Source organism: Eumetopias jubatus, unplaced genomic scaffold (genome assembly GCF_037043125.1).
Source record: "Eumetopias jubatus isolate StellerSeaLion01/CBP00866 unplaced genomic scaffold, mEumJub1_p1.0 scaffold_5, whole genome shotgun sequence".
Classification (NCBI taxonomy): Eukaryota; Metazoa; Chordata; class Mammalia; order Carnivora; family Otariidae; genus Eumetopias; species Eumetopias jubatus.
In genome coordinates, this window is record NW_028274811.1 from 118,216,156 (window position 1) to 118,243,510 (window position 27,355).

The following is a 27,355-nucleotide window of genomic DNA, read 5'->3' on the forward strand; positions in this document are numbered from 1 at the left end:
CAAGTCTTGTGATTAGAGCCTAAATGTAATCATGTGGAGTTAGGAAAAGGCTCTCACTCAAAGGATTATAAACAAAGTCAATACAGGGCTCCCTGTATTCCCCAAAAAGGAAAAGTACATTTCTTTAAATGGACACCAATATTTCAGAATACAGGAATGTTGTTTAATTCATTTCTCAATTCCAAAAAGGTCAAAGTTTGCCCTTTGGTGTGATTTACCCTCCTTTTCCAATTAAAAATTTATCCCTAATTCTAGGTCATTTATCTTAAAATTAAGACCTTTGTTTACAAACTAATAAAGCACATATGCTTAAAAAATTTTAAAAATACAAATCTATTAATGCTAAAAAATAAATACAAAACCTTCGCAAAAATCTTAAGAAGATGGTATGTGAATGGATCGGTGTAAAGTAAGGGTCACTATAGGCCTGGGTGAGTGGGAGAACAAAACAGATAGGCCAAGCCTTGAAATGTAAGATTTTGTCAATTGCTAGGGACAACCAGAATCACAAAATTTAGCCTCCTTTAACCCAGTTTATGCATTCTAATTGATTCAGAGACAAAAACAATAACAGTCTCATTTATAATGGCATGCAACTTCATTTCCAGACCTTCTCCGAAATTTCTTGCTAAAGAGGTGGAGAAAGTTAGCTCTGAGTCTCAAAGTTGATCAATGGCCTCTTTGTTGGGGACGGTACCACTTCCTCTCTCTCAGACAATGGGTCATGAGGTTTGGCCTTGGAAGTGGAAGGTCAAAAGAGAACATAACTCTAAGAAGGAAAGTAAAGTTCATCAGTTAAGTGTTGGCAAATTATTAACCCCTAGTTTGTCTTGTTCATCCACTCATTTATTCATTGTGTCATCTGGTAAGGAAACATTTAATGATTTTCATTGCCAAGAAACGTGTGGATTTGGAAAAAAAATACATATATGTACGTCATACTAAAATAGGATGTACCTTATTTCAGTTAGGAGCGCAGGCAGCATTACCATCGGATAGATCATGGTCAAAGGTAGCTGTGCTTCACAAAAGCTATGTCAAATTTTTATGTTAATAAGTTCTCCCATCCTAGTGTGCAAAATGAAGACAATATTTGCCTCCTGAACTTGGAGTGAGATTTCTGTGGTGCACATTGCACGGGGCCCAGCACAAGAGTCAGCTGGTATAGATAACTGAAACTACCATGTGAGTTTTTTTTTCCCCTTCATTCTGTTACCATGGTGTATCACATTGAATGCTTTTTTCGTATATTGAACTAATCTTCAGGAATAAATCCCACTTGGTCATGTGTATAATTCTTTTAAAATGCCACTGAATCTGTTCTGCTATTATTTTGTTGAGGATTTTTGCATCAATGTCGATAAGGGATCTTGGTCTGCGTTTTCTTTACTTTTGGCATCTTTATCTGGCTTTGGTATCAGGGTCATGCCATCTCATAGATGGAGTTAGGAAGTATTCCGTCCTCTTCAGTTTTTTGGAAAAGTATAAGAAACATTGGTATTCATTGTTGATTAAACATTTGGTAGCATTTACCAGTGAAGCCATCAGGTTCAGGGCGTTTCTTCCCTGGAAGACTTTTTATTCAATCCTCTTCCTAGTTCTAGATCTATTTAGATTTTCTGTTTCTTTATGATTTAGGTTTTGTGCTTCCAGAAATGTGTCCATTTCATTTAGGCATACAATTGCTCATATACTCTCTTATAATCCTTTTTATGTCTGTAGAATCAGTAATACTGTTCCCATTTTAATTTCTGATTTTAGTAGCTTTTATCTTTTTTTCCCCTAGTCCATCCAGCTAAAGGTTTGCCCGTTTTGTTAATCTTTTCCAAGAACCAACTTTTTTTTTAAAGATTTTATTTATTTATTTTAGACAGAGAAAAAGAGCATGTGAGCAGGGGGAAGGGCAGAGGGGGAGGGGGAGGGAGAGGGAGAGGGAGAAAGAATCTCAAGAGGACTCCTTATTGAGCGTGGAGCTCATCGCATGACTTGATCTCACCACCCTGAGATCATGACCTGAGCCTGAACCAAAAGTCTGACACTCGATTGATTGAGCCACCCAGGCATGCCTCCAAGAACTAAATTTTGATTTTGTTATTTATTTCTATTGGGGTTTTTTTGTTCTCTATTTCATGTTTTTTCCCATATGTCTTTGCTCTAATCTTTATTATTTCCTTCCTCCTGATAGCTTTTGAGTTTAGTATGTTCTTCTTTTTCTAGTTCCTTATGTTGTGAAGTTAGTTTGTTGATTTACAATCTTTCTTGTTTTTTTTTTTAAATATAAGCATTTATGGCTATAAATTTCCCCCTCAGCATTGCTTTCACTGCATCCCATAAGTCTTGGTATGTTCTGTTTTTCTTTTCATTCATCTTAAGTATTTTCTAACTTCCCTTATGATTTCTTCTTTGATCCATTGGTTAAGAATATGTTGTTTAATTTCTACAAATTTGTGAATTTTACGGTTTTATTTCTGTTATGGATATCTTCTTCCCATTGTGGTCAGAGAAGATTCTTTGTATGATATCTACTTTTTAAAATCTATTGAGGCTAATTTGTGGCCTGCCATACCATTTATTCTGGAAAATGTCCCACGTGCCCTGGAGAAGAATGTTTATGCTGTTTGTTGTTGTATACGTTCCATATATGTCTGTTAGATCTAGTCGGTTTATTGTGTTGTTTCCATCCTCTATACTTTCCTTATCTTCTGTCTGGTTGTTTTGTCCATTGTTGAGAGTAGGGTACTGAAGTGTTGAACTATTATTGTAGAGCTATCCATTTCTCTTTTCAATTCTGTCAGTTTCTGCTCCATATATATTTACGGTCTCACATCAGGTGTGTAAATGTTTATAATTGTCATAGCCTCTTGCTGTATTGAACCTTTTGTTAATATATAATGTCCTCCTTTGTCTTATAACTTTTTGATTTTAAGTCTATTTCTCCTGATGTTAGGATAGCTACCCTACTCTCTTCTGGTTACTATCATATGGGATACCTTTCTCTATCCGTTCACTTTCTGTCTAACTTTTCCATGTTTACTTTGTACCAACTTTCATAATTCTGTTGTTATTATATGACAGTTATTATGACTTCTGTGTTTTCTGGGAGACAATATTATCAACTGCAAGAACCACACATGGCAGCCATGCTTGGTGTGAGTGTCTCATTGTAACATCTCCAGTGTTTCACATGAAGCAGGATGCTGGCAGTTGCTTTCCAGGTAGAGAGGCGAGTCTGTCTGTGCATGATACACAGAGAGTGTGGGAGGTCGCCTGTGGTGAACTATTCCTTTTCATTGCCTTCTTCAACAGAGACAGCTCCGACTACCTTTTCCTACGTGTGAAATATGTGTTTAACATACTCCTCTGCCCCACTAAGAGAACTAAAATGTTTTTATCTTTGAAATCTTTAAGTTTCACTGAGAATTTTCCAATAAGCTGTCAAACTTCAAGCCGCCCATCTATCTTTTTTGTCTCATTTCACATGTGCTTGCGTCTGCTGCATAGAGATTTTATTTTAGTTTCATATTAATCTTCTGCTGCTGTCTGCAATTTGATCTTAAGCAGAGTATTAAAGGAAACAGAGAACATTTTAAAAGATGCATGATCCTTGTATGTACTGAATGGCACCCGTTACAACCACTGATGGGGCATTCTCATGAAATCGACCCGTAAGTGATAGGCTCTGATGAGTCCTCAGTCATCAGATTCCTCTGAGATATAATGTACTGTGACATCATGGACATCTAATGACATAGAGTCAGACATGATGGTAGTCCTACCTCAAAGATGACTGGGGAAAAAGAAAAATTCTAATTGAGCCCAGTGGATTTCAGCCTGAGAGAGTTTATTAATGAACAGACATGGAAACTTGCTAAGAGAGGTTATCCTCAAAATTAGGCCTGTCCTGGGGGTACATATGTCCTAGGGGGTACATCGTGTCTGGAGTGGGTTGGAGGAGGGGGATGGAGTGATGGAGAAAAGGAAGTGACAATAGGAAAGTAAAATTTAGGTCTGGGGCTGGGGAGTGTCAAGATAAAGAATTGCAGAGCCTAATTTGGCTCTTATCTGTAATTCTTATCTCCCCAAAACTGCTCGAGCAAATAATCAGTCCCTGATTTCTAACTTGGTCAAAAAACTTTTCTAACTCATGCTATGAGTTCAGAAATAAAAGAGAAAATTAAATAATGGAAGAAATTTGTCCATTCTAGCCCCAGAAGTCTAGTTTCATGACTGGGTCACATTTTAAAATATATTCGCCGATTCTGTCTGTGTGTCTGTCTGTGTCTCTCACTGCTTTCATTCTTTTATAGCTTTCATTCTGTTTTAATCTTCTTGCAACTTCTACGTAAGTTTTTTCATTTAAGTCTACCTTCTAAACAACTTTAAATCAACAGTCTGAAAGTCAGGTGAAGAAACTTGACTTTCTCTTGCTGACATCTTTTAAGTTAGTAAATGGATATAACATACACATTCTCAAAATTTAAAAAAACAATGTATTTTTTTTTGAGAGTTTAAATGAATGATGGTGGCCTAAAAGCTGTACCTGGAGCAAACAACGACTTGTGACCCTATGTAGACATTTCTTTGTTGTATTTTGAAAACATGTTTTAAGTAATTCTGTTCTATTAGTTTAGTATGGACATTGAAACTGAGAAAAATTCTGACTCACATAAATGCCTGGTCATGATTAAGATTAAGCTGAAATAGAACAAATACAAGGATTGGCTAGAAGAAAAGAGAAACTGACTTAAACTCAGCATAACATTTTAGATGGTATATTTTTAAATTATTATAAAATTTAAAATTTATGTTAAAATATACATTGTCATACCCATGACTGAAAATAGAGTGATTGGAGGAGCATACAGAATAGGAGAAAAGTAAGGAACATCTTTAGTCTAATAAAGACAAGCTGCCTGAGTAATCGGGCCTTTCTTAGGAAGAACTGTGCTTTAGTCAGTGTTTGTTTTTATCCATCCCTTTGGCTTCCTTCTGTCCTTGGCACCTGGTATCCTCATGTGACCCCTGGGATTTCCAGAGTCCCTACCCTGCTAGATCAGAGCACTATATTGTTCCTAGTTTCCCCATTTCTTACCATTGAAATTTGGCCACCTATACTTACTTCTGAGGGCTCGGGTTTTTGATTAGTTGAAAACAGATGGTGTCTGAGTCAGGATGGAGCTCACTGAAAAAGGAGATTTCGCGTAGAGTATGGTAAGTAGAATGGTAAGGGGAATCTTACAGAATTAGAACACAGTTAGGCCTAATGGCTTCTTGTTTTTGCTGCTTTCCACTCTTTTCTCTGTTCTCTGCTTCCTTTCTCAGGCTGTTAACTCCTCGAGAGGGCAGCCAGTTGTCTTCTTTTGTCTTTGGCCTTGCTTCTCCCATTGTTAACTGGCTTCATGGCTGCTCAGTTTTTCAGGAAGAGACCACTATGGATCCCACCCATTTTTTTTTTTCACCCTAGGCCATTGGTTGCCAGAGAGCCATAGACTCCCTCCTCCCAACGTGTGGCTGTAACTGACAGGAACCCACTGGATTGGAGACTCTTGGCAGGGCAGGATTTCCTTCAAAGAGGCTGTGGGCAGGAAGGCGATGCTTGGATCTGGAACAGATGTTTTGGGACATTTGGGAGTCTTGAAGCTCTCAGACTCTGGAGCTGCCCTGCTGAGTGACTGGCGAGTTTGGCAGCACATCTTGCTTTCTTTAACTAATCTGGTGTGTCTGAGAGATACTGAGGGGTTAGGAGGAATCTCAGAATGCTTTCCTCAGCATCACTAGCACATTGTAAGTCTCTCTTGAGAATACTTCCCCCTTCCGAAATGGTGATTACATTCTGCCTAAATTCCAAGACATCTTGGCTTCCTGGCAAGGTGTAGGTGAACACTGACCAACATGCATGCTGCTTAGTGTGTTTTATTGATTACATAACTTATCTAAAAAGATAGGTCAGCTCTGGCGAGCTTTCCCTAACACATTTTTCTCAGTGTTGGCAGCTGGAAGACTTGTTTGCATGTGTGTTGATGTGAGTGGCCTTGGGAAGAAAGAAATCCCATCCCCTGCTTAAGACGCTGGGGAGGAATAAACAAGGACAAGTGTAAGGAGGTCAGTTGTCTGTCCCTTGGTGTCACATCTTCATCTGAAAAGCCCCAAGCAGCTGATTACTCCCGATTACCCAGACCTAGTCCCTTTCGCTGTCTGCCTCCTTCCAACACACACACACAACTTCCCTTTTACTCATGAAATTTATTATCCATTATCAAATCTTACTTTATTATGTACATCTAGCTTTACACGTGAATTTTCTGCATGCCGAGACAGCCTCTCTCCCTTTTCCTATCTGTAACATGATTCGAACAGGCGTTCAGACAAGGTGACGATGCCTCAGTGAGTTTCAGGATGTTTATTTCTTTTGGCCGCACATACATCCGCTAGCTCAGTCTTTCTCTGTCTCTTTGCATCTCTGCTTCTCTCTCTCCTCTTACGTGCAAACGTATATCAAGTCTCTCACAATCTGTGCAGATAAAGGTCTCGGAGGGCTCCTGAGTTCAATGTCACGCTGGGCAGAAGTGGAGCAAGAGTGGAGGGCGAGTGCGCGCTGTGCAGGCGGGGAGAGACCCTTTCCGGCCAGCAGAGGGCAGCCGAGGGGAGGCGCTGGCGCGCGAGGGCTGAGCGAAGCCTCGCCTCGCTCCGGCAGCCTCAGCCTCAGCACCAGCCGCGGCGGAGCCTGGAGCGCAGCCACTGAGGGCAGCGGCGGCGGCGGGAGCGAGGCGCGCAGGGAGCAGCGGCGCGGGCGGGAAGCAGAAGCCGCCGCCGCCGCCGCCGCCGCCGCGACGGGCAGCCGGGCTCGCCGGCAGCCAGCTCGGGCCCCTGCCCCCTCAGCTTCGTGCCCCCCGGCGCCGGGCGGCCGGCGAGTCTGGAGCCCGCGCCGTCGCCGGCCGCGTCCCCCGGGCATGGAAGGAGGCGGCAAGCTCAACTCCTCGTCCAACAGCCGGGACGATGGCAACAGTGTCTTCCCCGCCAAGGCGCCCGCGACGGGCGCAGGGTCGGCCGCGGCCGAGAAGCGCCTGGGCACCCCGCCGGGGGGCGGCGGGGCCGGCGCGAAGGAGCACGGCAACTCGGTGTGCTTCAAGGTGGACGGCGGCGGCGGCGGCGGCGGCGAGGAACCGGCTGGGGGCTTCGAGGACGCCGAGGGCCCCCGGCGGCAGTACGGCTTCATGCAGAGGCAGTTCACCTCCATGCTGCAGCCCGGGGTCAACAAATTCTCGCTCCGCATGTTTGGGAGCCAGAAGGCGGTGGAGAAGGAGCAGGAAAGGGTTAAAACTGCAGGCTTCTGGATTATCCACCCTTACAGTGATTTCAGGTGAGGACTCCCTGTCGCCGCCCCACCCTCCCTTCCGGGCGCGCCCTCCAACACGCTCCCCCGCGCCTGGGAGGGGGCGCCCGGGGACTCGGAGGGAGGGGTTGCCGGGAGGGCGGGGGGTGGCGCTGCTGGCGGCTTCCACTCGGGCTGAGCTGGCTCGACTCTTCAACTAGTTAACGCCGAGGAGGGGGTGGGATGAGGAGCTCCTGTTGCCCGGGAATCCCAGGGAGGCTCGCCTCCTTTGCCTCGTGAACTTTGAGGACACATCGGGGAAGAAGTCCACGGTGACCCCCAGATGGGAGGATGCTAAGTTGTGCCAGAAAAACTTTTACTTCGGAGATGAGAGTGTAAGGAAGCGGCCAGAAAGTCGTCTTTGGGGTGACTCCCTTCCTCGCGCTGCTTCCCCCAGAAGTGGGTCCCTCAGAAGGGGAAAAAGGCGCTCCTGGGCTGGAGGAGAGGATGGGGCAAGCGGAGACAGTGACTCACAGGTCCTAGCTGTTCCAGCCGCTCTCGCCCCTGGGGAATGTTAATCTGTTTTTCATCTGCTTATAGGCACTGGGCATCCTCAGTGCATTTCTTCAGAATAGTGGCTGGCAGGCTGAGGAAGGGCAGTTTGCGCTTGGATCGTCCCTGACTTGAGGTATCAGTGGAACAGGCGCTAAGTCGGGCAGCAGCGTGGTAGGAAGCTTCGAGTTCCCGAAACAGAGGCAGGGGGCGTTTCCAGGGCCCCCTTCCTGAAACCGAGAGACACCCTTTCTTGACCTTGACTACAAGTCTGTTTCAGAAATCTCTTTCCCCGTTTCCCAGCTCGGGAACAAGGGCAGAGAGCTGTCAGCTGGCAGGGAAACTGTTTCCGAGAATTAAAATTAAGACGTTTCCCCATCTTATTTGTCGCCCAAGTATTCTTTCGGTTATAAGCCTGTTTAGAGATTATCAAATGAAGGTCGTGAAGTAGATCCTCTTATTAGCGTGCGCACACCCTGCAACTCCCGAATAAGGTTGGGCTTTCCATTTAAAATGATAAAACTCAGGGTGGCATTTATTATTTATTATTTAACTGAACTCTTTCGCAAAGGAATCAGTGGAAGGAGTATGTGTGCAAACTCTGCAGTTTTAATAGGCATCTGTTAAACAGCAAACAAATACAGCAATAGAAAGCATTACTTTTGAGTTAAGGGAAATTGCCATCAACTCCATGCCTTGATAGGAGCTGTCCACAGTTCTGAATGGTATTAGCTGTGGAAAACCCAAACTCCGGCCACGCAAAGCCTTGGAGTGACTATCTCCACCTTCTCTGAAATTTATATATTGTCTCAGATATCAGTAGCCTCTGTTATTTGTGCATAGAGTGAATGGAATTTAGGAAGTGTATCGTTTTAAGGTTCTTATTTGCAAAAACATGTAACAAAGTCCAAAGGAGGACTTATAAAATCTAATGACATCTATAGTCTATGGCAAAGAGTTGGACTGGAAGAATGTTTACATTAAGAGGATCTACTAAATAATCAACCACGTTTCCTTCATCAGGAAGATATTTATAGAAGCAAATTTATAAATGACCTTGTTTTCAGGTGTATTAGATTGTCATGTTCTTTAGAATTTTAAAGGTTAAAGTCAAATGTAGAATATTATCTCTCTCTCAATCCTCAGTGGAAATATGTTGCAACCTATTACCTTTTTATCATGAAAAAAGTTTACATGGAAACAGCCTTTAGTCTTAATAACAAAAGTAAGCATGGTGTTTCCAGAAATATATGTGGTTCACTATTCACATGTAAATAAAATGCTACACTTTAATTTTACCTCAGTTAAGTGATCACTCTTGAGTACTTATGATACTTTTATTTCTTGAATAATGTGAAAAGAGATCACACTTTTCAAAATGGTGGCACATATTAAATAATTAAACTTTCACCACCTACTGGATAAAAACATAGAGCCACCTTTCAGGAATTGGAATGATGCGCCAGTATCTTTTGAGTGAATGAAATTCATAAAGTTAAAGATTCTCCACATTTTCTCAAGTGAGTCATATAAGACAAAATATCTTTTAAAAACAACAAAAAATGTTACAAAATAAGAAATAAATTGAAATCAGATGATGGTTTATTTTTATCATACATTTCAAGGAAATGAGAAATAATTAAAAAGTGAGGTAATACTCTAAACAAACTCCAGTGTGGAGTAGTTTGCAATATTTGATTTTCTCTTGTATAGCTGGAGAAAGGAAATTACAGACATAAATCAAACAATTACTAGGTTTAGATTTTTAACTGGAAGGTCTCTGAAAAAAGATAGATTTTAAAACTCATAATTACAATCTATACCAGTTTTCTGAAACAAAAAACTAAGGAAGTAATCATGTACATACTTATTTGCATATGTTAAGACATTTAAATCTTATTATTTCATTAATATTTTTATATGCTCTCAATACCAATAGAAGATTTCTCAAAACCTGTAACATGTCAGGATAATGTAATGACAAAAGCAGAAATAAGAAAGACAAAATTCTAGCAGTACTTTTTTCCTAAAGGAAAAGCAATATGGGAATAATCTCTAACATAATAGAAATGTTATGATTATGATCTGTTCACCTCAGGCTCCTTCCTGAAGAAGGCACTTTAAGGGCAGAGTTTTGCTATGATTCCTACAATACCAAATTTACATTCAGTAATAATTTAGCCACCGAGAAAGTGACACTCAAGAATAAATTTCCATGGAGGGATGGGGAGATACTGGAAATAAAGTTTTTTTTTTTTTTAACTTAATACTTTCATAAGCTTTTGCATGGCCAAGAAAGTTTACTCATTCTGCTCTTTGGTCAGCCTGATACTGCTGTGTGTAGTGTGAGCCTGCTACTCCAGGGAATGTCAGGACTTTAACACTGTGCTGATGATCTAATATCCCTATTCAGCATGACTTACAAGGCAAGTCCCTTTCCACTTCCCTCTGGTGCCCGGGCTGTGCTCCCACTGAGACTCCCGCAGAGCTAGCTAGGTGCTTCTCTCACCCACTGGCCCAAGAGAGCTATTGCTGTGTCTGGCAGGTAGTTTTCTCCTACCTCCGGTGTAAGTAGGGCAGAGGCTCTGTATTTCCCTTCTTTCTCAGGAGAGGATGATGTTAGAAACCTTCAGGGACTAAAGAAGAGTCAAATATCAAATACTCCCAATACTGTTAGAAATAACTGGGTGGCAGAAAGGGAAGCATGATGATGGAAACAGAGATCACAGTGATGTCCCAGGAGCCAAGGAAGGCATTCAGTGTCTGAGAGCTGGAAAAGGCAAGGACCGGATTCTCTCCCCTAGAGCCTGCCGAAGGAACATAGACTTTAATTTTGATCTCATAAGACTTGGTTTTGTTTTGTTTTTTGGAAATGATTAGGTGGGAGCTAGAGAGTTTAGTAAAGAAAAGCTTATGTTCTTGTTTATATCATGGTATATAATCCCCCAAACTAGGGAAACTATTGTTACTTAAAAAGTAAAATTACACTGATCTTTGTGTAGTGAGGACGTGGTCTCAGTCTTACTGAGTTTCATGTGCACAACATACACAAAAACAAGTATCTAATTAGGTGGTTAAATGTGATTTTTTTTTTTTGCGATCACTAACAGTGGTTATATATTTATTAGTTAAAATTTTACTTTTAATTTATTTAATAAAAAATGGACACTGGCATAGCATTGTGCTTTCAGAGCCAATCCATGGTTATGATACAATTGTTCAGATGGATTGGAAGAGTAGAGTACTTTTGCAGGTGGTTTTTATTATTTGGGTAATTTACCTTGAAAGAATTTATCACCAGACTATTTGCCATTTCAGGGATGCTGACGTTATTTTCCGGGATCACACTTATATAAGGGCTCTTTTATAGATAATGCTCCCGTTTCATATATATTGTCAGCCAACATCTTGCCTCTGGTAAGGGAGGAGATTTTATATCTTGACTTGTTATTTCTTCTGCTTCTCGTCAATCAGTGTGAGTAACTGTACGAAAAGCTTATTGTGTCGTAAGCACACAAGGACTCTAGGGATGGGAGTCACTTCCTGAAATGTTGCCATTTCTGGCCTCGCATCTCTGCCTGTGATGCAGCCACAATAGTAGTGCTGTTAGAGGTCACAGATGTGTTCATTAGTGAAGGGAGGCTTCACCCATATTACACAGTATGTCAGAGAAACCTTTGTTTCCGGGAGCTTCTCATGAAAAAAACAATTCAACCTTCTGGGCTTTAAGGACTAATTAGCCTACTGTTATGTTATCTTTGTGCTGAGTGTAGTCTACTCTCTCAGCAATGCTCCTGTTATTTGCTTTCCATATCATCGCAGCCAAAATCAACCTTAAGAATTTATTTATTTTCTCTGTTAGGTGAACCTTTTTATAGCTTATAAATTCAACTAAGTTTTTCTTAGGGGCTCTAGGCCCAATTAAAGTGAAATTATTTGAAAGATTTGGAAGTATGAATTTCTTTCATTACTTTTTCTTGGTATATGTGTAAGTTACAAAGCTAAATTTTATTTAATGTTTCACTATTTCATTGCATTTGATAGATATGACTGTGGTATTATACTACTAAAATATTACAAGAGGTCTTGCATTCTTTTCTGAGCAACTTTCCCTTTAAACCTACTTTTGGGGACTTGGTATAAATTGAGAGACTTTGGGCAGATGTGTTTTCACCAATTCACAGTTAATTATGTGGACTTACAGCTATGAACTTGAATGTTGATGAGTAATGCAAGAATTTTAAATGCATTGAAACAATATATTACTTATTATCAAGAGCTCATTTCACAAAATCAAATTAAGCTGTATCTACTTGGTCAAAAACCACAAACCAAAACAACATCAACACCGAAAAGCAACTTAAGCAGTATTTGTAATTCTGCATTATTCCACTTCATGAATTTATATCCCAAAGTGAGTAAGAGGCAAGCAGAGTATATCTGATGTGATGCTCATGTGAACATTTTGCCATTCTAAGTGTAATTCTTTTATTTAGAAGATAATTTTCTTCATTACTTAGAGACAAAAATTGGGCTAAGCATGAGGACTTTCAAATATAGTTTCTTGTAATTACAATACAAATTATGGTAGACCATAGCCCTACATGGTCTGGGTCTGTGACAAATTTTCATTTTATCATTTTCTGTAAAGAAGTAACAAACTACAAATTAAGCCGACACTATATATTTTAGCAGTAGAGGTGGTGGTAATGAAGGAAAAAATCTTCATACACTAGGAAAAAAGACTATTTTCACTTACACTAAGTACTTTTCTTCTATAAATCATTTTCTTTGTGAAGGCATCTTGATGTACAACTTACCATTATTTTTCCAGGAAAAAAAATCAAGGGAATGTGGTAATGCTTCCTGGTGCATCCTGGAATTATCTATGTTTTTGCAAAATAAACCATCCTGGTTCTATTAATTCTCTGTGTTGTGTTGTGTGTGTGTTGTGCATGTGGATAGAAACTATTCAAGGGACATCTGTATATGATTATATGCACATAAGCATATATATATTGACATGGATTTTTAAAAAAGATTTTATTTGTTTATTTGAGAGAGGGAGAGAGAGGGGGAGAGAGAGAGAGAGCATGAGAAGGGGGAGAGGCAGAGGGAGAGGGAGACTCCCTGCTGAGCGGGAAGCCTGACAGGGGACTCAATCCCAGGACTCCGAGATCACGACCAGAGCTGAAGGCAGATGCTTAACCGACTGAGCCATTCAGGCGACATTGATTTATTTTTGAGTTGAACGTTTATCTGACACATTTCACCCAAGTGTGAATGACAAAAATTGATGTGATGACCCTTTTCAAGTTTATTAGTTAATTTCTCCATAATATTCTTGAACCATTTCACCTAATAACTGACCACTGAGTTAAAGTAAAATAGAATTATATGTGTCCTGGATTTACAATTGAACCATCTTATTTACATAGACCTGTTTTTATTTTCAAGAAATTAGCTCTAATGCTAAATTAGTAAGGCTGATTACACACATACAGAATTAGCAACTATTTACAAATTTTATACATTCATTTTAAGTAGGGCTGTAATGAACATCTTTGTGTGTTACTCTTCATTATATTTTGGGCAGAGTTCAGGGAAATGGAATTACTGACTGTGAACATTTTACAGATTCTATCCATATCAACTTTACCAATTTAATACTGCCACCAGTTGAGACCTTTTTTAAAATTATGAGTGATGTATGTTTACAGGGTGGTTGATATTTCTGTTTAGACGTACATAAGCAGTTTTAGGAGAGAAAGTCAAAACTATATTCTATTCATAGAGTGGGAAGAGTGATCTTAAAAAACAAATATTATTTAATATCTAATAATATCATGCTGCTTAAAACCCTTCAGAGGCTTCCCATTACTTTTAGAGTACATTTGAGCTACGAGATCTTGCACAATTTCAATTTATCTATGTAACCTCATCACCCATGATTTACTCCCTCACTGTTTTCTAGCCACTGGGTAAATTTTCAGCTCCTGCAGTAAGCTGAGTTCTCTCCTGTCCCAGAGATTTTGATGTGACATTTAACCTCACTGCCTAAGATTCTCTTTTAATTTTTTGTCATTCTGCATCACAGTTAGTTTCTCCTTGTCATTTGGCTTTCAGTTTAATCATTGTGATCACCCTCAGCCTTTACCCCTATTTAATTTTCTGAATCTCTCATTTCACTAGAATTTATCATTATATGTATGTCCCTTTGCTAGAATTTACGTTCCACGATGTCTTCAACATTATTCAATTTTATATTCCTAATGCCATAAAAGTGCTGTAAGAGATTTTTTTTCTTAAATTTTCTCAGATGCGTTATTTTTTAAAAGCTTTTCTGAGATATAATTAAGATACAATACAATTCTCATTTAAAGTGTATGATTGAGGGGTGCCTGGGTGGCTCAGTCATTAAGCGTCTGCCTTCGGCTCAGGTCATGATCCCAGGGTCCTGGGACCAAGCCCCGCATTGGGCTCCCTGCTCAGTGGGAAGCCTGCTTCTCCCTCTCCCACTCCCCCTGCTTGTGTTCCCTCTCTCGCTGTGTCTCTGTCAAATAAATAAATAACATCTTTAAAAAAATAAAGTGTATGATTGAATTTTTTTTTACTATGTTCACAGATTGTACAACCATTATCCAAATCAATTTTAGAAAATTTTATCCAGGTAGGAACCCATAGCCATTAGCACTCATTTCTGTTTCCCCTTCCCTTTTCCCCCATAGCTCTAAGCAACCAACAATCTACTTTCTGCCTCTAGAGATTTTTTTTTTCCTGGACATTTCGTTTCAGTGGAATGGCATGTAGTCTTTTGTTATTGGCTTCTTTCACTTAGCATATTTTCAAGTTTCATCCATGTTTTGTAGCATGTTTCAGTACTTTTTTTTTTTTGCTGATATGAACATTCTTGTACAATTTCTTGTGCAGAGAAAAATTTTCATTTCTCTTAGAATTGAAATTCCTGAGTCAACATAACAGACTTTTAACAAATATTACTGAATAAATGGGTGAAGAATTAGTCAGCAACCAGGGTGTGCACACATTTAATCTTAGAGTTAGTAAATCCAGATAAAGCAAGCTCTTTCTTTCCCTATAGCAATACCTAGCATCCACTCCCCACACTGCCACCTGCAAGGACGTGTCACAACTATTACATCTCTCTGCCCAGGATAGATGACTAAATGAAACTGCAGGGAGGTTAAGCAGCATGAACATGGTGACATAGATTGTAAGAACTGGGCCAGGAATTCAGCTCTTTTGAATCTTATTCTGTCACTCCAACTCTTTTACCCAGAAGGAAACAAGGCCTACTAGTATAAATAATTCTAACCTGCAGGGGAACATTATGGATTAAACCTAATTATTTATTCTTCCTACCTCTTGAAATCATTCCAAAATAATTTGAGAAGACACAGAGATACAGAAATAAATAGAAGAAAGAAGAGAAAGCAGAGGAACAAGAGATCTCAAAAACATTTTGGGAAATAGAAGGCTAGTGGAGAAATTATATTTTACTTCCACAGTCCTTCACCATTGAACCCCAGAAGTGTTTAGGACGTGAGGTACTAATTAAGAAACAGTTTCGAGGAAAGCCAGGCTGAAACCAGGAGGATTAAATAAGGGTCTTCATTGTGAATACAGAACTCTCAGGCTTAACATTAGAATGCTTGGAGCCAGGTCAGTTCTCCCCAAGCAGGAAACTGGAGAAAAATACATCCAATGGGAGACATTTCAAAGCCTACAAATTCTTATTCTTTATCTAATGACTTTGCAAAAAGCCTTACATGTGTACATAGAGACTGTAATTACATTTTGTTATTCTATCATCTAATGTGATCTGTAAGCAAAAGATTATGAGTCTTTTGAGAAAAGTCTCCATCATAAGAGAGAAAGACTAAATCAAACAGCAAAAGAAAGTCCAGAGAACAGAGAAGCATTTGTGGTTAAGGAAAATTACAACATTATTAAAAAATTGTCTGTAAATTATATCTTCAGGAAGATATTTTATGTATGCAATAAGAACAATATGCAATGAGAAGAGTACCCAGGAAGTAAAAAAAAAGAAAAAAAAAGCACGCACGTGTAGTAAGTTGGCACATAAAGTCTAAGAAACCTCTCAGAATTAGGACAAAGAAAAAAAAAGAATAGAAACTATCACAAAATAAAGGATAATTCATAAGGTCAAAATCTATAAAAAGAGTTTCAGAATGAGAACAAAGTGTGAAAATGGACATATGGAATTAACAGAGACATTTTAAACAAAATTTTCCAGATAGCAGGAAGTGAAATGTCTTTTCTGAGAAACTCAGAGAGTGCTTACCATCATGAAAGGAAAAGACCCCACCAAGGGTAATCACACACAAGCTTCAGAACAGGATTGAGTCAGAAAAAAATACTAAAACTTTTCAAAGAGAAATTTACATATCAAGAAGTGGGAAAAGTACTGTAAGCTAAATGATAATGTAATGGTCTACAAAATTCTGGGCTTTAGTTTCCTCAATTATAAAATGAGGAAAATAATATATGTATCTTTTCAGGTTGTTGGAGTGATACATATTTTATGTTCATATTATAAATATTTTTATAGTGTCTAGATACGTAGTGCTTAGAAATTATGCTCTGCACTTAATGCTGTGTGTTAACTATTATTATGAAATTAAAATTGAAACAATTAAGTAGTGTGAACTATTTGAGAAAAGAAAATACTCTTTGTACATACTTAACAACCTTTAGAATTCTTTAAAGCACCACATGTGTCTGTGAAGGCAGGGCCATTAACTGTTAGGCTGTTCTGTTTCTTTATCTTAGAAGTCTGGGCAGCAGAAGCCCTGATGTACAATGGCAGTTTCTGTGTGTGCTATGTAAAATAGTTTCACTCATGAGGCAATTAGCATTACAAAGTTTCTAATGCATCCTCTAGCTGCAAAATTTTCCGGATATACCATTATTATCTTCTAAGTTGGTGTAGAATGCTACAGTAGTGAACATTTAGAATAGCTTTTAGGGAAAATTCTAATGGCATTGAGTTGCATGTACTCCTTCCTGTTAATCTTTATTTTCATCAGAGAGTGGCATAGTTAAACCATTTGGGATCTTATTTCAAATCAGTTAAATGTTATATATGAGCCAAATAAGATGATTCATAACTTGCTAAAGTCTTTCATTTTTTTTATTGTCAAATTTAATAGCCTATGAAAAATGGTTATTTGGAAATACAATTTAAGAAAGATCGCAAATTTAAAAGAATGATTTTTTAATCTTTTTTAAACATCATTTCAAGCAGATGTCACTTATTACCCTTGCAGAATGTGTTAGCCTTGTTTTTTTTTTTTTTTAAATACCTTATTAAAAATTATACAATCTTTGTTGTTTGAAAGATGTGAGCAGAGGCTAAAAAAATGAATACTGAATGTTATGTTAGTGGTACTGATAGGGAAAATAGTATTCCTTATTTTTTCTATAGAAGAGTTATTCATTATTTAAATAATTATTTTTAAAAAGGTTCTTTGTTCTGAGCAGTAAATTTGATATTTGTTTTGAATAATCATGTAATGAATTAGGTTGAAGATTAGTGACAGATATATTGTCTGGGATTCAGATTTTTTTTTGATATATAAAACAGCAGAGATCTATGCTGACACCACCTAGTTATGGTTGTACATGTATTGAATAATATAAATAACCCAAGAATTCTATTAGCTGTAATTATTGATATCCTAATCATTCATGCCTATCCATTTACTGACTCTTAGGCTGTCAGGCTCATAGGATACTTTAAGAATCAAACGAAAGCTGCGGATCCTCTGTCCTAGAAAAGTGCGTATATTCACAAAATTTTGTCTGTGATTTCAAGAGGTTTGTGGTTCCCTGTAAGCACATTTATTTTTGGATGCCAGGTTAGGACTTCCTGAACTACCTAATATTTTTACACAGAAATACGATGCTAAAAACAATGGGTAGAAAATACCTGGAGACAGAGTTTTGTTTGGACAAGCCATTTAAGAATTAGGACTGTAGCTGGAAAGACTTGTCTTGAGAGGGAGAGAGAATTCCCTGTCAACCAAGAAGTTTAGTTCTGAGGGTAGATACTTGATCAGGGATTGAATAGAGATTTGTTCTTGATGGGTCAGTCAGTGCAATAAGGCACAAAGTTATAGCTAGAAACATATTTGGGAAGAGAACACACCAATTATTTCTTGCAGATGATGTTTACCTGCTTTAAAAAGCCGATTGAACCAGCTGATAAATGATCAAATTAACTGCAAAGTTCAGTAGGATGGCTGATTATAAGATAAATATGTTAAAATATATCAGTAACTTTCCTACATTTTAACAACCATGATTGAGGATATATAATAGAAAAGGAATCACTGACTACAAAAGCCAAAAATATAAACTCTCTACCCACATTTGAAATTTGAAAAAACTTGAAAAAAAATTCAAATCAATATATAAAAGATAAGTTATACAACAAATAGTACTTTTTTTAAAGATTTTGTTTATTTATCTGACAGAGAGATAGAGACAGAGCACAAGCAGGGGGAGTGCCAGGCAGAGGGAGAAGCAGATTCCCCATGGAGCAGGGAACCCAATGCGGGGCTCGATCCCAGGACCCTGAGATCGTGACCTGAGCCAAAGGCAGCCGCTTAACTGACTGAGCCACCCAGGCGCCCCATACAATAAGTAGTATTAATCAACTAAAATAGTTGAATAAAATCCATTCTCATTAGTTTGCAGTAAAGTTAAATCCAATAATTTAATTTATTGGATTTAAATTATAAATTTATAAAAGGTAAAAACAACTGAAATCAGAGTGCCTAGAAAAATATTCATCAATTACTTAATAATGTTGCCATGGAACACAGCTTTCCAACATAGTGCTCTAAAGACTGTGTAAAGTGTTGCAACCTTTCTGAAGGTCTATTTTTTTTATTATGTTATGTTAATCACCATACATGACATCATTAGTTTTTGATGTAGTGTTCCATGATTCATTGTTCACGTATAACACCCAGTGCTCCTTCTGAAGGTCTAATTTGACCCTTATAAAAAGTTCTTGAAAATGTAGAAGCTAGTAAATTATCTTACAGAAAAAAATATGACATGTTCATGGATACAAGGATGATCCCTGTAATATTTTTCATAATAGTAGCAAGATATAAACAAATATAACCTGAGTAAAATTTCAACCTTGTCCAAAACCCTGCTTATCAGTTATTCCCTATATCTCTGCCCTGCCTTTTCTTCATAGAACTTATCAGAATTTATTATATTATATGAAATGTTTTGTTTATCTAATTTGGTTTTGATCTTTCCTCATCTATAATTAAGCCTCCCTTAGGGGCTTAACTATAACCCCTGTATAAAGCACTATATTCCCAAGCCTAGCTCCATGCTTGACATAAAGTAGGCACTCAATAAATATGAGTGAATGAAGAAATTTTAGCAATATTATGCTCAGTCTTGGTTTTCATACACAATTTTCAAGAACCAGATGGTCTTTCCCCGTTTCCTACAAAAAATGGAATATTTTAATTTAGTGCAGCTAGCCTAACCTAACACACAGAAATATGTATGAGAAATAAAGTTTGAAGCTATTTAAAATAATATGCATACATACTTGTATTAATTCAGTTTACTGCAATGCTTGTTTTTATGTAGTCTTTAAAAAATTTGGGAATATATGTTGTGGATATCTTGGGATGACTCCTGTTTCACAGCCCCATAAATGCTGTTTAAATGTCATTGCCTTTGAAATCAATGCTGTCTTCATCAAAATAGAGCTGAAAATCTCTCTCTTTGGGCAATGACATTAAGAAGAAATAACTTACATTACTTTTTGGTACGCATCATTTTTTTTTTCTTTTGCCAAATTGTGTTGTCTTGGTATAACGGTGCACATTTCAAGCCCTGTCATGTGGAGATTGGAAATTAACACTGTCTCTATAGGTATAATTAATAAAATATTGAGTCAGTGTTTTGAAAGAAGATTATTTTAAACTTTGACTCTGTGGTAAGTAGGTTTTTTTTGTGTGTTCACCAAACTTAAAAAAAAAATCCAACCAAATTTTTCTGAATAAGCACTATTAAATGGATCCTTGTGGAATGTTAATGGAAAGGATATCATAGATCTTGATACAAGAAAATTGAAGTTGACATAATTTTTAAAAGGAAAGGGAACTTGAGTCTTAGAAGACAGTGGTAGCTTAGTTTTTGCACATAAAAAATAGAGCAGATAGCAAAACCAAAACACATGGACAACATTTATAGCAAAACTATCCCCATGAACCTAAAAGATAAATAGGTTGGGACAAACCTGTACCCACTGCAAGCCCTGTGTTTTCTGAACCTCCATGTAGGTTGAAGGAAGGAAATAATGAGAATCAAGTTTATCTGGTAGATCAGAGAATAGGCAGACATCCCACATAACCAACAGGTATATGTTGGAGAAGCAGCCAAAACTGGGATGGGATTGGCACAATCCAAGAGCAAGAGGTCTGCAGGAATTTCAAGAGGAAAAACGCTTGTCCCAGGTCTGGGGCTGGAAGTACATATTAAGGGCCTGGAACAACTTGACGTACCAGATAGTAAGGAAATTATCAAAGACTACCAGGGTAATATAAAAAGGAATCAGGAGCCAACTTGAAGAATTCAAGATGAGTTTCAAAAAGGATGAGAATTTCAACAAATTCAAACTCAGCAGGTGTTTGAATTTGAGTTCATAATGATCCAAAAAATGGTTAACCTCTGACACTCATGGGGACTTAATTCCTTACCTTGAAACTTGGGTAAATGAAAGAAACAAATCAAGCATTTACCCTGCTTTGCCTATATTATCTGAGCCAATGTATAGCCAAATAATAGAAGAAGAAAAGAGTGTCTTTATAAAACTTTTAAAGTTAATACATGAAAAGGTAATGATATTATTAGAAAATTACCCTTTTACCACCACCATTCAATTAATGCATCTAGATGTTGAGCATCAGTGACCACTAATAAGAAGAAAGAGCAAAGCCAGATATTGCATTTTCTTGATTAAAGAACACACACCAGCTGTAGTTTTGCCAAGGGAATGGAATCTGAGTCTCATCTGGCCTCTGGGTCCAGGTGCCAAACTTCAGGAAATACGGAGGGCCATGGAGTATGCTGAACTTGTACCTTGAGCTTGTAATCAGCAAAATTCAGTGTTGGAGAATCGATGGGCCTGCCACCCAGGCTCTTCAGCAAATAGTAAGGAAAAGAATGAGATGGAGAGAAATTTGTAGATTAAGAGATACTCTGCAAGTGAGGGTTTGAGGCAGATCAAACTATGCAATTTAGGGATGCATAATTGTGATGAAACTATATACAGAAGTTCAAGGAAGAAACTACTGTGAAAGTCAGCAAAACTGTTATTTCGGAGGGTGCTCAGGGGCTGTGATTGGGATGGTGCACATGGCAGGCCTTCCTAGGGGCAGTTCTAGTAAAGTTCTAGTTCTTGTCCTGGCTGGTGGTTTCAAGGATGTTTGATTTATAAAATCACTGTTTTCTCTATCTGTTTATTTTACAATAAAAAGTAAGGGAAAAAGGGAAAGATTAATTTTCACAAAGAAAGATCAGGCTATAATGAAAAAGAAGTGTACTACTACTATTTATCTTTCTGTTTTACTCACAATCTGATTTGTATTTGGAGCAAAACCCTAATTATGCTAAGGCAAGGCAAGATAATGCAACTTTTTGGTGGGAAAGTGACCCAGGCATGGTCTCAGAAAAGTCAGAACCTTAACTCTTCTAACTTGATTTGAGGAGATGTTCGATCTCTTTGAAGCTAGTCTGTAAAATTTGAGAAAATGTTATCTGTCTCCTTAAAGATGTTGTGATAATAAGATAATGTGTGAAAGGTGTTTGACAGCTAGCCAATATTTAACAAATAGTAAATTCCCTTTTTAGTTTCTTTTTGTTATCCTCTTAAGTGATTAATATATAAGTACAAATAAACATTAGTGGTTTATCTAAAAGACATTGGATTATACTCATGAATTCACTCATTCAGTAAATATTTAGAGTGCTGAGTATGTTTTCAGGGAACACTAGGTGCTTTCAATGTGAGAAAGAATGAAACTACCAGTAACAGTCCTTCAGAGGCTTTTTGTCTGGTAAAGAAGACAGGCACATAAGGATTTAACTTTAATGGAGGGAAAGAATGCCAATAGGGAAGTTGTACAAAAATGAGATACCACTGAAGAAATCATGATATATTGATCATATAATATTTAATCAGCTAAATTTTATAATTTTTTACTATTTCTGAGAGTTTTGTTGCAAACCATCACAGATAGTCAATACTTTTGCACGTACTTTTTTTTGTAAAAAAAATAATTGCTGGGGTAAAATTATCTCAGATATTTAACCTTTAAGTCTTTATTAGTCTGTTGTTACACTGTTGTGATTCTAGAAAGCATAAAGTATTTTCAGGCTAGTCTTTAGTCAGTCAAGTCAAGAATTATTTCAGAATTGTGTGTTTTTTTAAAAGGTAGAAAAATCCATTGGAAGATAGCAAAGGGATTTACTTATTGACTAAAATGTGGACTGCCTCTATATCTCTTTTCTATGGAAAATAAATCTAATGTATATTCCTTCTGTATCAACACATCATGTTGGAAAGAGAGAATAGTTCTTAACCTACTTTCCTATCTTCAATTTTTAACTTGATCATGATTGTTAATTGCCTGGGTGTCCTTTAACCATCTATTTCCATGATTCTTTCCCAGAGGCTTGGTTTAATTTTAAAAGTGCAGTGTATTCAGCCCTAATTATGTGAGAGCTCACTGCAGGCAAACAGCAAGAGATAGTCATGACCAAAATATATTCTTAAATCAGTGAGACAGATACCACAAGCACATTGCTATAAACATTTAATGCCTAGGAAATATAACCATGTAAGGTAATATTTAGAAGCTAGTGATGTTTGAAAATAAAATTCCTTTCTAGAAACATACCTTCACTAACTGATTTTTAAAATATATGTATTTTTGTGGTTTTATATTTTTTATTTCTCTTATCAAGTATTTAACAAGGCGATCACCCCCACAGCCTCAAATTCTTTTATTATCAATAACTAGACATGAGGTGGTTTTACTTTCTGAGTCTGAATGAAGTTCACAAAATATACAATCTGTGTACCTGTAAATACTGTCCACTGTTTTCTTTGAAAAGCATGCTACTATATTGACTAAATGTCTACAATAAATCAAGAATTTTAAGCATTTTTCATCACAGTTTTACATTAATTTAGTGGGGGAAAGAATTATTGTTGAAATGTTTTGCCTGGTCATTCATGGGACAAGCAACAGTCAGTGATTTATTCTACAGAGGCAAAATGTGGGATTATCTCCTAAATTCTAACTATGTGCCAGATACTGTTTTAAGTGTCTTTATTTATACAATAGTGCTGAATCCTTTGAGCAACCCTAAACATGTATTATTTGTGTCATATTACAGTCTAGAAAACCAGATTATGGAGTGGTTAGGTGGTCAGACAGCTTCTAAGTAGAGAAGCTTGGATTTGAACCCAGGGATCTGGCTCAAAGCCCAGGATCTTAACCACTTATCCCAGAGGAATTTAGTCATATCCTGACCCAGTTGACTCAGTCTTTTTCTCTGACTTGATTAAAAAATGTAGTGTTAGAATGTATATATTCTTGTCCTGCCTATAAGAATCTTAGTTATTTAGGTGATGGTCTTGAATGGGAAATGGTACCCCATTAGCCAAGAATTGACTGCATTTTTCTGAAAGTTCACTTCCAGTTCACCTGTTGGATTGAATTCTATGTGTAAAACCCTACTTATTCCAAATGCTTATTTCTCTTTATAAAAAGCTAAATATTTAACAATAAAGAGTTAAGGGTAAATCTTGAGAATTGAAATGTTCTTATCCAGGCAGGCAACTAAGACAGAAATAAAATATAAAAGACTTTTTTTTGGCTCTACTTAAATTTAGTACTCCAGAAAACGTAAGAACTAGTGAAAACAATTCTATTTCCTAAAATACTTCTAATTTCCTTTCATTATTTTTTTTTTTTTGGTATACTTTTAAATGATAGTGCTTACGTACCAGAATGAACAGGCTATTCAAATGAAAATAGCAAGGAAGAGCTGCACGCATAGTGAAGGCATTGAGAGGTGTATGGAAATAGAAAGAAGCTGTAAAACTTTAGCTACAGATATTATCGAAGAAAGTTAGAGCTATTACACCAAAAGGTCAATGTTTGCTATTAGGTTGCAGTCTACAACCACATAAATATTCCAATCTTCAAAATCAAAATTTCCTAATAGTACTGGATAATTCAAAAGTATATTTCATCATTTACCCTCTCTAACTTAGGTAAATTTAAATTTTTCTCTATAAGAACCATGCTCAAAGCACTTTAAATAACACAAAATGAAACAAACCTTGGGCTCTTAGTTATTTTTGATACTTTCATAATTTACTTTTCACCTTTCAGACTTTGGAAAAGAAGAATTTATATTCAGTCTCTTTCCCTTGCTTATTGTTACTCCTAAGCTCTGCATTATCTGGCTTTCCATTTGAGCAGAACCCTGGAAAAAAACAAAAACAAAAACACAACCAACCAACCAAACAATAGATCTTGTAAATGTCATTTAATTCCTTGTTTCTTAATCTAGTAAACACTCTTCAGACTTGATTTAATTTGAACCCTTAATGGCACTTGACACTCCTTTTTGACTTCTCTGACCCTCTCTTCTCTCATTATTGCTTCAATGTTACTGGTTCTCAAGGTCTAGTTTCAAGGTCTTGTCTCTCCTCACTGTACATATTCTCCTTGGGAAGTGCCCTCCATTCCCATGCCTTTAACTGTCGCTGCCTGTTCTAGTCCAGGCCATATTCTTTAGCATCAGACCACATATCCAACTACCCCTTTGATATAGTATGTCACCTTTGACCTGATGGCCAAATCTGCTTTCCAGTTTGTGTTTCCTTGAGGAGTGAGTGATTAATGATGGTACTTCATACTAAATCTCATTATTATTTTAGGCTCCTACTTGTTCTTCCCTGGCATTCAGCCTGTGGTGCATAGGTTTGCACATGGTCATGTACACACACACACACACACACACACACACACACACACACACCAGACTCCCCATGCCTTACTTATTCTGCCTCCTAAATCTGTTACCTCTTCATCATCACTACCAAGGTTCAGGTCCATTTCCTCTCTAACTTTTCTTTTATAATTCATCCATTGGCTTCTAGTGTGATTCTACTGCTGTCTTCCAAACCCAACACCATATTGTTCCTACTATATTTTGCTTGTTTTTTAAACATATTCAATTGTCTTTCATGTGTCTCTACTTTTGTATGTTTTTTCAACTATTTGATATAAGTACAAAACCAAAAGTAAAAGCCAAATAGACAACTTTAGTTATCTATACTTTGGAGTTAGGCAGAGAAACATTGTTGGGTTATAGAGATAAACTAGAGATAATAAAACAGCCAGACAGTTTGGAATGGAATTCAAGAGGCAGGGCTCTGAGAAATTCTCTGAAACTTCACAGCTATGCAATTCAATTCAATACTGATTTACTAATAACGTAGTATGTGTCAGCTCCTAAGCTAGACCCAGGATAGAGCACTGAAAAGGCAGACAAAACTTCCACAAATTTTTCAACACATAAATATCCATACCTTTACTTTGCATTCTTTTGAAATTTATTTATAATTTATATTCCATTATCTTGAGACTGCATACATTTTCTGGTTATTTTAGTCATTCTATTCTTCCCTCTGTTTTCTCAAATTTTTTTGAAAGCATATATATCTTTTACCTCTTTTAGTTTTGTTCCCCCCCCCACCATTTAACTGAGTGGCCTAAATGATTTGCTCCAAACATAGCTTACATTAAGCATGGTAAAATGTTTATTCTGATTTCCCTGTAGAGTAATACAAATCAAAATACAGTGCAATTATAATTTTTTATTTTATTTTACTTCTAATGTATGTGATACGATGTATCTGACTGATAAATAAAACTTATATAGGTCTATATAGATTTGCTTCTATATGTGTGTGTGTGTGTGTTTCTAGAGTAAGTTATACTTATATTTCTCTTTATGTAATGATAAGATGCATATTAAAAATCTTTAAGTTTTCCTGAAGATCTCATAGACAATATAACTTAGACTTATGATGACAAAGGAGATCATACTAGAAAAGCTAAGTGATAAGTATGTAAACATTTGAAATAAAGTGATACTTCAAGAAAGAAATCTGGAAATAAAGCTCATGTGTATAAAGTCCAGCCATGTTAAAATACTCACACATACACGTATGTGCATACGTATACTCTGTAAATCATGTAAAGCAGGAAAGCATGCACACAACCACAGCGGAGAGCTCCCTATTTGTCTTGATCCAATTAGTGACTAACTGGGCTGAGTATAGGCAAAGTTGCAAAGTATGAATAACCTGTGGTCTGCTCCCCAGCCTTTTCGTACAGCATTTTTCTTTTTTCACTCCTAAACGTCTTTCCCATTAAGACAAAAAAGTATCTGGGACTAAGCATTATTAATGGTATTTAGATTTAAGTATATGCATCCTTTTTTTTTTTACTTATGTTTTTATAGCTAATGGTAGAAAAGAAATTTCACAGTGGAAAGAAGTGAGCAGATTACTTAATGTAGGTGGGTGATGGGAGCTGTACCGAGATGACCCTTAAATCATATTAGGTTTATTTGTCTCTTCCTGAAGGTAAAGCTGATTTAATGCTTTGGGACGATCCAGGGTCAAAAGGTACAGTCAAGTATAACAAACAGGGCTGAGGATGAAGAACATAAGTTTGTAGTCCATCCTTGGCATGGTTGTGCAATTTTCCTCTATCAGTTCAACATCTCTATGTATACAGAGAACATTCAGATTGCAGCCTCTACCCACGTTTGGGTTTGGCTGGAGGATGTGTTAGAATGAAGGGTCACCAGTGACTCAGTGGGCCAGAGAATGAGTGCTCTAGATGATCCACCATGAGATCTAGTGTATGTGGGCAAAGAACAGCCATGAAAGGTTTGAATGAATGGGTAATAGACATAATTTGACTAACAAAGTGAGAGAGAGGACTTGGCTGGCCTAAGATAATCTTAAGGGACAAAAGTTGATTTCATTCTGCATCTAAATCTGGAGCAAAGTTAGTATCAGACTTGGTATTAGAAGGGTGCTGTAAATTATTGGATGTATGGGCAGTATGTCTCTCCCAAGATGAAATTCAGAGTAGTAGTAAGAGTAATAGTTTCAGAAAAGTTACCAAATCAAAATTTCCAGGAAATTATATTGTTACTTATTTATGTTTTTCTAGTAGCAGTAATTGTTTGGGAATTCTGAAGTTTTGTGACACCTACATTCAACATATAGTAGGTGCTTTTGTATCCACACATCTCTTATTGAAAATGCATTCATTCTGTACTTTCTTATTTTAAGTCCCAGAACTATTTTTA

At 37.4% G+C, this 27,355-nt stretch overlaps 1 protein-coding gene across 1 annotated transcript in view; it reads left to right on the forward strand.

The window, feature by feature from the left end:
* The first annotated feature begins 6,950 nt into the window (after nucleotides 1–6,950).
* Nucleotides 6,951–27,355, forward strand: part of HCN1 (hyperpolarization activated cyclic nucleotide gated potassium channel 1) — a 401,226-nt gene continuing 380,821 nt past the window's right edge. Inside the window, exon 1 of the mRNA XM_028098094.1 lies at nucleotides 6,951–7,360. Within this exon, the coding sequence (XP_027953895.1) occupies nucleotides 6,951–7,360 (410 nt within the window). The remainder of the gene's footprint in view (nucleotides 7,361–27,355) is intronic.